Source organism: Carettochelys insculpta, chromosome 10 (assembly GCF_033958435.1).
Source record: "Carettochelys insculpta isolate YL-2023 chromosome 10, ASM3395843v1, whole genome shotgun sequence".
NCBI classification, from domain to species: domain Eukaryota; kingdom Metazoa; phylum Chordata; order Testudines; family Carettochelyidae; genus Carettochelys; species Carettochelys insculpta.
Window position 1 is genome coordinate 47578802 of NC_134146.1, and position 10158 is coordinate 47588959.

Sequence of the window (10158 nt, forward strand, 5' to 3'; positions counted from 1 at the left end):
GGTCGATGGGATTGGGTTGCAGTGCAGGTTCCCTTTGCTGTATTCAGTACTTACAGTAAAGATCTTATAAGGCAGAGCCTGTTCTGTGGACAGCAAGCACGCCGTTAGCTGTTGCATTCTGCAGTTGTGTGTGTCTAATATCTCCTTGTTTTCCTTTTAATTTGCTTCCACAGTGGTAACGTTATTATAGAAACCAAGTTTTTCGACGATGACCTCCTCGTAAGCACTTCCAGAGTGAGACTTTTCTACGTTTGAGATAAGCGGGCTCTTGGGGGCTCTTTTTAGTTTTCCTCTGTGCAGTTCTTGGTGCAGAACCCCTTGCCTCTCCAGTGGAAGACGCTTCCTGTAGGTGTGAGCCTGGGGACCAGCTCACTGGAGATTGTGACGTTTGCCCATCAGTTATTTTGTTTTCCCCTCCGACCAAACCCAGCCCTGAGAGACGCACAACCTTCAGCTCAGTGCTGGGGGAAAATAAAGACTCTTTAAAAAAACCAAAACAAAACAAAAAAGGGCAAAAAAATGGTTGTGCAGAACCAACACTGTAAATTATGTTAGTTTCATCCTTCCTACTTCTCTGTATCTCGGTGCATAATCGGTCATTCCTCCTTGCACCTCCTCTCGGCACTTTTTTGGGTTGAGTTAACCTTTTCCTTTCCCAGGGTTAGTTTTTATGTTCTCTGGATTTCTGTGTAGCGTCTATGCATTCTCAGACCCTAACCTTGTAAAATAGTCTGATATTACATAATGTAATTAAAGCAAATTTCTGAATTAAAACATTCGTACCATCCACGGAGTGGAAGCCCTTTCCGCTGTGTTCTTCACTCCCCCCATTTCACATTTTTTTGTTATTTAGGTCCTATTTAGGAGCAAGCGGCTGCAGCTTGCGAAACCATCGTCACCAAGGCAGCGGCAGCAGAACAAAGGGCTTGTCTGCGCTGCCATGCTACGATTTTACTGGATACTTTGTTCCTCAAGGCTGGTGACCCGCTTTCCCTTCAGACCCTCCCTCTCCCCCATACTACGACTAGCCCCATTCATTTGGCAGTGGTTACCAAAGCTAGTTCATTTCCCTGTGCTGCACTGTATGTACTTTGGTTTACCCAGACTCCATTGGATATGTCCGAAACTATCTGGGAAATAGGGGTAGTCCTGAGTGTAGCAGCACTTACTGTAAGAACACCGGGCTGACCAACTCAGGGCAGAGGGGTGTTAGCTGTTGCTGTACTGGGGGCTCTCTTTGGGCTACACCGCGTACTTATGTGCACCCCAGCTTTGATGGTGTAAGGGGGCATCTCAGATCATCTCCTTCAACTTCTCTCTCAGTCCATAGGAGACCCTGGCCACAGCCAGTGATTTCTACTGGGTTATTTATTCACGGGCCCCATTTCCTTTTATCTTGCAGGGGCTCCCTACCCTCTGAGGGCCTCCTTGCCTCTCTAATGATAGGGATCAAAAGGAAGTTAAATGCCCAGCACTCCCAAGGGAAAGAAGCCAACAGTACCTCACACTGCAGAGCTGTCTGCATAGCACTTTTCAGGGAGTCCTGCTGGGTGGCTGAATAGGGTTCTCTATGGGTCTACCCTGGGAGTCTGCTACACTCCCTAGAGGGTCAGGACAGGGATCCTCAGGTCGGGAGCTCCACCTGTACCTTAGGAAATCACTCTGGCCAGCTCTGCTCAGGGAGCTCTTCCGCATTTCCTTCTTTCTAAAGGCCGCCTCCTTGCCATACATGGAGCCAGAGGGGGAGGGCACCTTCCTCCTAAACAGGGACCTCTCTACCCCACCACGGGGCACTTCTGCCGCAAAGGGCTTTCCAAACTCACCCACTGCCCCTGTTTACATTTTTCCTATTATGGGGCAATTAGCAATTGTCAGTCCCTGAGGAAACCTACATCTTGCACAGACAGACGGTGCCCTCAGTGGCTGCGCTCAGACATCGGTGGTGGTTTCACGATGGCTGGACGTTGATGAACTTAGTTAAGTGGATTGTGAGGTCAGACTGCCCAGTGAATGGGGAAGGTTTCAAAAGCAAATGATCGGCTAGAAGGGAAATGCGTCATTGCAGCACCTGAATCCCACCATTGCCTGTGTTGGGTTAAAAGTTTGCATGTGTTTTACTGAATTGATGCTGGATTGTTAGTCCGGGAGAAGAAAGTGCATTATCCCAGCTCTGAATGTGAATGAGCCTGCTGGACACAAGGGGCAGAGCATTCCGAGCTGTCCCTGAGGAGGGGGTCCACCATTGTCTGAAACAGTACTATGTCAAAGCACACCGTGGAACTTCTCATCTACGGTAGCTGGGTTCACATGAACCACAACCCACTGTGCTGGTGATTCACACTTTGGCTTGCTGTAGTGTGTACTAAATCCCCATGGAGACAAGCTCTGAGAATCATGCCACTGGGGCAGGAGGCAGGGGGACATGCATATAGTTGAAGATGGGAAACTCTCTTTGGAAGCAGTCTGCAAATTGGAAGGAGAGTTGCTTCTCTGACAGATGAAATAAATGCCCTGCGTCAAGCAGTATCACGGCCTGGTGCAGGGCCAAAGATCTGGCACACGTGCCTCAAGCCAGCAGTCAGAAGGCATTGAGTACCACAAATTGCATGTACGTTTCCCTGATTCATAGCACCGCCTGCCCTATTCAGACCCTAAATAACCTGCACATAGCAGGTGAAATTACAGCAAACTGCTGCTTACAGCGGCTCTCTTTGTAAATAGCTTTAGCCCACTTCAGCGTTTACTTGGAGCTGCAGTCTAAGGTTTACAACCGTGCCTCCAGCTGGGAGTTCAGGCAGACTTAGCTAGTGACATGCAACAGAGGCCTGGCAGCAGTACGGCTCACAACCTAGCAGCAGGGCATGTTTTTCAGACTAATAGCATAGGCATGCATGTGATTCTGGAAAAAAAAAGCCCCTGCGGGTGCTGGCGCTACCTGGTATGCTACTTTCTGTAGTGCCCGGGCTTGCTTCTGTTGAAACAGTCTTCATGTGTGATTATCTCATTAGAGAATTGCACCTGTTCCAACCTGTTGCTATGTCAGCAGCTTCTAACTAGTGTCCCAATGGCATCGGGTGCTAGCATGCTCTTCAACGTGCTGTGTCCCTGCAGCCCCGGCTTCCGTGAAGCCCATGCTGGGAATGCAGCAAGAGGTCGGGGGGAGGGGAGGGGAGGTGTGCCTGAGGTTTTGACTTCCGTTTCTCTGACTGAGGTGAGCTTTGTTAGGTGAAATAGAGGCTGATGGGAACAGGCTGGCTGCTGGGGAAGCATGGCATTGTTATGGGGCATGGAGAGGGGTCGTCAGGCCCTGCACCCCAGCCACAGGCAGATGACTCACTCAGTGAAGGATTATTTGGTGACGGGGACACTGCACAGAACAGACTCATCAACACAGATGCCAGAAGCCATCAGTCCAATTCATCTTGGGGATAGGGGGCCCAGAGCATCCCTGAGCCGGGCTCCTGGCCCTCCTTCTGCCCTCCCCAGCCACACAAGACCCCCCAACTCCGCAGCCCAGCTCCAATTCAAACCAGCCAGGCCCCTCCTCCCGCCTTTGTCCTGTTTCCTGGGGAAGAAAGGTGTCACCTGGTTGCCTGGGTTACAAAGGGCGTGGAGGGCCATTGCCTACGTGTGAGAAATCACCACACCGAAACTCCCCTCACCACAAGGCACTGATGTTTCTAGGGAAACTCCAGGACAGTAGGAAACATACAACCTGACCAGGGGGATAAAATCCTCACCTGCCACTCCACTTCATCACAGGCATGCCCTATTGCCTGCAGTAACTGTACTGTATGTACTGTGCACTGCCCCAGCCCAGGAGTACGCGGCCCGAGGCGTACGCCAAAGGCCTCCCGCTCATCCATCTTAACCCAGGTGGTGCTCTGTCACCTGCCGGGGGCAGAGATTACAGCACTGAGCTGCTCCGTGCCGGTTTCCCCTCCAGGCCCGGCGAAGCTCTCGGGGGTGCAGCGCCCAACCCAACGGGGCCCCGGCGATGTAATTGTGCCGTGTGTGGGGCAGGGTGTGCAGGTGAGAGTAAGCTGGTGAGTGGCGCTGCAGACAGACTTCCAGCGTCTAGGTTCTCATTCTCTGCCCCCTGCCTCCTTACCACGAGGGGAAGGGAAATCTGCGAGTCCCTGACCTGAAGCCTCGGCTAGCGATGTACTCTAGTCCCAAGTCCCCTTGCGTTTAAGGGGAAGCAGAACGGCTGCCACCTCGCCACTGCAGGGTGACTTTGTGCTTCCGATCTTCCTGCAAAACGCTCTTGCCGGCTGAGGGTGGGCACGTCCTAGCGAAAAGTGAAGGGGCCCACAGGTGCGTGGTGGTGTGCTCGGTCGTTGGAGAGCTTTGGACAGGAGCTAGGGCCTTGCGTTACAGGAGCGATGTAAGCTTGTTGGCCTAGGGATCAAAGCCGGCATGTTCAAGCACGCCCGTTGTGGTGGGGCAAGCTGGCTCAGCAACTGACCTTTAATGCCTCCTGAGAAGAGAGCCTCAGGCCAGGCCAGGCCAGGCTGGGAGGAGGCTCCGCCAACGTTATCACCCAGGGCTCCCCTCAGCCTGGACTCCACACCTTTGCACCTGAGTGCACCCAGCCACTCCAGCAAGGTTGGTGGTGTCCTGCCAGCCCGGCTTGCTGCAAGCCAGGTATCCCAGGAAATGCACACTGGGCAGTTGCCCTCCTCTGGGCTCCCCAGTGTACTCGCGTAACCCTTGCTGGTTCTGCCTTCACCATGGCCTGGGCGTGAAAGGGGTAATTAATCCACTGTCCTTGCAAGGCCTGGAAGGTGGGTGGTTTGGTGCAGTGAGTTACTGCTGCCCTCTTGTGGGCCCATAGGAAATAGCTCACAACAGACAGCAGCACACCCGGGGGGTGGCAATGAACTCTGCAAGCCAGGCTCCAGAGCAGAGAGCGCCTTGTATGCCAAGTACCCCAGGTGTTTCTTGCTGCAATCCACCAAGAAACGTCAGGGGGCCACAGGGGCTCCGGGGCACTTTCTGTGGGACATTCACTGCGAGGGATGCGCAGCTGCGGCTGTCAGCCACCCCCAGGTGTGTGGGGAGGGCAGGACACAAGGCTAGTGTGATGGGGTTCAGGGGTCCCCAAGCTCTGCACCGGTCCACAGGCAGGAGTGACTCTCACTCAGCAGGTAGAAGGGGAAGTTTATTAGGCGACAGAGGCCCAGCTCAGCACAGAGGTGTCAGTGCAGCAGGCAGAGAGAGTCATTCCAACCCATCCTGGGGAGAGGAGCCCAAGGGGTGCCCCAGCTGGGGTGCAGCTTCCCCCTCAGCCAGGCTGGCTGCCTTCCAACTCTCTCCCCCAGCTTCCAACTGTCGCCTCTGATTCAAACCCAGCTCGGCCTCTCCCTGCTTTGCTCAGGTCAGAGGTGTTCCCTGCCAGCTTAGGTTACAGCCCCAGGGCGTCATCCTTAGTGCTGGGAGCTGCTCTGCTGTCACGCACACATCCAGCCTGACTCTCTCACACCCACCCCACCTGCACTCCATCACAGTGCGAACCTGATCCAGTCAAACACGGCGAACAGGGCAGCGTGGGTAGCAGTAATCGAAGTCTCAATGGGCGTTATGGGGCTAGACCCCAAAGGTATTTAGGTGCCTTGAAATCAAAGGGTGTTGGGCACCAGTGGTCCCTGTAAACTGAGCGCTTGCGTAGTTGCCCAGGAGAGATTCAGGGACTGCCCAGCTGATTGGCAGAGCAAGTACCCCCACCGCCAGCTGCTGCCAGCAGAGAGTGTGTGTGTGTTGGTGTTTCGCATCCACATGTACTTTGGCACACCAAATAAAATTTATTCTGCCCATGGCAAAAAGTAGTGGGAACATCGTGGAGCACCTAACTGCCCATGTGCCTAAGCTGTATCGACCAAGTCGTCCCCTCGAGAGCGGAGCTGATCAGGGACTAGCTACAAATGTGCCCTGCCCTTTCAGCCCTCAGGCTGGAACACTGGCCCGGAGCCAGCAAATCGGTGGGGTTTGGCCCCTTCCGCTCCCCTCCAGCAGGATCTGCTCTTGTAGCGGTGATTCCCCGTGATCTGGAGCCAAGTGATTGCGGAAGTGAGGTGGGTGCTCCGGGCTGGGCTGAGCAGGTGGGTTTTGGAGCCAGTGGGTGTAAGGAGTAGCTGGCTTTTGCCCCCTGCTGCACCGAGCTTGGCTTGCCATGGATCGGGCTTCTTGCTCTGCCTGGGGACACGCCCAAAGTGATTGCAATGGGCTGTGGCTCGCCCGCCCCTGTCCAGCATGTTCAGCAGCCAAGTTACTTGTGGTTGGCCGAGATGGTTGACGAGACGGCAGCAAAGGGCTGCGAGTTTCCCCAGCGTCACTCTATTAATTCTTCTGCCTTCCCTCCAGGGGCCTGTGCTCGTCACAAACGTCAGCTGACCCAGCCTCCCACCTGGTTTGCACGCGGGGGGCTCACTTTCCAGGGCCTGGGCCATGCGGGGGTGGCTGAAGAAGAGCCGAGCTCCTGCTGCCCAGCCCCAAACTCTCCGCCCCACAGGCTCCACTCAGTCTGGGATGGCTGCTCCTGGGGGTGCAAGCAGGGGCACAAAACCCCTCTGGAGCCAGGGCAGGGAGAGCCGGTGCCCTGGCTGCTCCAGAAAAGTGACATGCGCCAGCCCTGGGCCTGCGGGGGCCAGGAAGGAGAATCAGCTCAAAGGGGGGTGTGGGGAGGGGCAGCTCCTTCAGCCATGGGGGTGCGCTGCTTGAGCAGCTCCTCTGGCTGCGTGGGGCTGGGGCGGTGGGTGGAGAGACAGCTGCTCTGGTGGGGGGGCGAGGCAGCTCCTTCAGCTGCAGGGGGCACACAAAGTGAGCTTCCAAAAGCAGCCACGTTTTGATTCCCGGGCACGCCCCTGGCGCTGGTTCTGCAGTTGCTGGAGCAGCTGATGGGTGTCCTGCCCAAGGATTCGCATCCAGGATTCTCCTTAGGCCGATAGGCGACGTGTCCCGGCGCATGGTGCTCATGAGTCTCCTGGGAGATGGCAAGAGTGGAGATGGAAGCAGCAGCATCACATCCTGCTTCCTACTCACCTGGGCCTGGGCAGGCCACATTGGACAAGGATGGTCAGAGCCACGAGAGAGAGAGAAAGAGAGACGCCACCTGGTTCTTTACCTGGGCTGGGAGCGAGGCCCTCTGATCCCTGACCTGCCATGCCTACCTCCCCTTCTGCCTATGTGAGGGCGGCTGAGGCATTGACTGAAGTTGCTTGGCAGGGTCTCAGCTCCCCCCGATGGAAACCCATGGCTGCAAAAGGCTGGCTTGGTGCAAAGGGCGCGAGCAGAAGTCTCCTGGCTGCGTCAGCCTTTGTTCTCTGCCCAAGCAGCAGGAGCTGGAGTGGTTTGAGCCCAGGGGGGACCAGCGGCTGACTGCACAAGTCTCTGAGGACAGGTGCATCACTGGCACCATGGCAAGGCCGTGGGCCCACTTAGGTGCCTTTGACCCATAGGTGGAGAGATGTGAAGTGCAGCATGTCCTACAGGGCAGGGACGAACAGAGCAGGGCAGGGCTGGCTGGGCTGTCTTCCCCGCAGAGGCACTTTGCTTTTAATTGCAATTTCTGCAGCACCTGTCCCTGCAGCGTCTTGCTAGACCATCGCAAGAGCCGCCCCTTGAACCCACCCTCCTGCTGTCTGCTCCCTCCTCAGCACCCCAACCATTAGGGGGACACGCCACTAAAAGGGGCCGTCCCTGCTGCTTGCAGACGCCGCAGTCTTCAAGGAAACCTTGGCAGGGCTGGGCAGCGCCTCAGTAGGCCAGAGATGTGACTGCTGGGTAAGGGAATTCCCTTGGCCTTTACGGTCTGGACAGCTGGAGTCAAACACTGGAGGTGGAGATGGAAGGGGTGGGGATAGACTTGCCCAGGGTGGTCATCCTCCCCCAGGCCCAACCCACACAGCAAAGCTCTGTGCCCCAAGGCCGGTTCAGTGGGAGAATCACATGGGTGCAAGATGAGGAGATGAGCTGCTGCTTCAGATCAGGCCTGAGGGGCAGGAGTGTGACCTTTCCCCTTCTCTGCCAGGATGCAGGTCAGGGTTGAGGAGCAATGTGTGGGGCCCAGGACCAGCGTAGGCAGCAGCAGCTTGGGAGCAAGATGCACTGGAGGAAAGGGGAGGGAACACACTCGAGGGCAGGGCTGTGGGTGCCTCTTGGATAAACTGGGGTGAGCTTCCTTGGTCGTAATGAGGCTCAGTGCACCCAGTCTGGCAGAAGACAGAACTAGGCTCTTGTGTGTCCTGTTCCCACGGAACCTGCCTTGTCCTGAGCAGGGCTCTTGAGTGGCTGCTTGCATGACAGTGACAAACCCAGGGTTGTGAGTTCAATCCTGGAGGGGGCCCTCAAAGGGCTGGGGCAGGTTAGATTTGAAAAATAAAAAATCTGTCAGGGATGGTGCTCAGCCCCGCTGTGAGGGCAGGGGACTGGACTCAATGACCTCTCGAGGTCCTTTCCAGTGATGATGATGGCTTAAAGGAGAACTGAGGAGGCTGCTGTAGGTCTCTGGTTATCAGGCTCCTGCAGGAGAAAGGGGAAACCAGCCCAGCTGAGTTCTCCCAGCCGCCTGCCCTCTGCTCGCGGTGGTCTTCTGTTGAAGCAGGTGTTCACTGCCTGTTGCCAGTTTACGCCATCAGCTGTGAGACCCTCCCAAAGGGTGGAGAGGAATTCAGAGCCAGCCTGCACACCAGCCATAGAGAATGCGAACTCTGGGACACAAGAAACTCGGTGGGAGCTTTGCTCTTGACCCCAAGAGGGCCGGGATTTCCTCCAGGGAGTGCGGATCTCTCCTGGCCTCGAGGGACGAGACCTGGCCATGCTTTACGGCAAAGTTCAAATACCTGCTGGCAGCAGGAGACCCTGGGGATGACACACGGTTGCAGACACTTTTCCCTTCCTTCACTGAGAGGCTTCGTGCAGAGAGACCAGCACTAGGGCGGCGAGGCGTCTGTGGCCATCCTGGGGTGGAGCATGCTGCGGATGTCCAGGCTGCAGCTGACAAAAGGTATTTAGGCACCTAATGCCTAATGATTTGTGGATCCCACCCACAAGCCCTGACCATAATGGGGCAGGCTGAGTGCGAACCACTTTCTACCATCTTGCTGCCCAAGCGACTTCCCTGCTGGGTCCCCTGTGCAAGGGAAGTGAGGCCAAGTCCCCTCAGGGGTCCTCTCCGGCCCACCTCCAGCGAGGATGGAAATGCTCTGCAGAGCTCGGCTGCCTTGCTCCAGGAGGGTTTGAGAACCCTGGGCTGCCAGCTGGCTTCAGCCTTCTGTGCTCCATCCTGCAGCTGCCGGGGTCCCATTTAGGTCCCTGTGCTGGTCGGCTGAGCCCCTGTGCTGAGTTTCGGCAAAAGGCATAAGGCCGTGGGGGCGGGAGAACATAAGAACACAAGAACGGCCATACTGGGTCAGACCAAAGGTCCATCCAGCCCAGTATCCTGTTTGCCGACAGTGGCCAGTGCCAGGTGCCCCAGAGGAGGTGAACCGAAGACAATGATCAAGCGATTTGTCTCCTGCCATCTGTCTCCAGCCTTTGACTAAAGGCTAGGGGCACCATACTTTACCCTTGGCTAATAGCCATTTATGGACCTAACCTCCAAACATTTATCAAGCTCTTTTCTAAACTCTGTTAGGGTCCTGGCCTTCACAGCGTCCTCTGGCAAGGAGTTCCACAGGTTGACTGTGCGCTGTGTGAAGAAAAATTTTCTTTTATTAGTTTTGAACTTACTACCCATTAATTTCATTTGGTGTCCTCTAGTTCTTATATTATGGGAACAAGTAAATAACTTTTCAGTATTCACTTTCTCCACACCACTCATGATTTTATATACCTCTATCACATCGCCCCTCAATCTCCTCTTTTCTAGACTGAAAAGTCCCAGTCTCTCTAGCCTCTCCCCATATGGGACCCTTTCCAAACCCTTAATTGTTTTAAGTTGCCCTTTTCTGAACCTTTTCTAGTGCCAGTATATCTTTTTTTTGAGGTGAGGAGACCACATCTGCACGCAGTACTCAAGATGTGGGCGTACCATAGTTTTATATAGGGGAAGTAAGATATTCTTAGTCTTATTCTCTATCCATTTTTTAATAACTCCTAACATCTTATTTGCTTTACTGACTGGCGCTGCACACAGTGTGGATGTTTTCAGAGAACTAT

At 55.1% G+C, this 10158-nt stretch overlaps 1 protein-coding gene across 4 annotated transcripts in view; it reads left to right on the forward strand.

Annotated features, from left to right (window-relative positions):
- The window catches only part of PDE6D (phosphodiesterase 6D), a 49238-nt gene extending 48453 nt beyond the window's left edge, over positions 1 to 785 (forward strand). For all 4 annotated transcript variants that reach the window (XM_075003904.1, XM_075003903.1, XM_075003905.1 and 1 more), the window contains one exon: positions 174 to 785. Coding sequence is in view for 3 of the 4 variants with exons in the window: in XM_075003903.1 (XP_074860004.1) it covers positions 174 to 255 (82 nt within the window). In the remaining variant the exon portion in view is untranslated. The remainder of the gene's footprint in view (positions 1 to 173) is intronic.
- Positions 786 to 10158: the final 9373 nt, after the last annotated feature.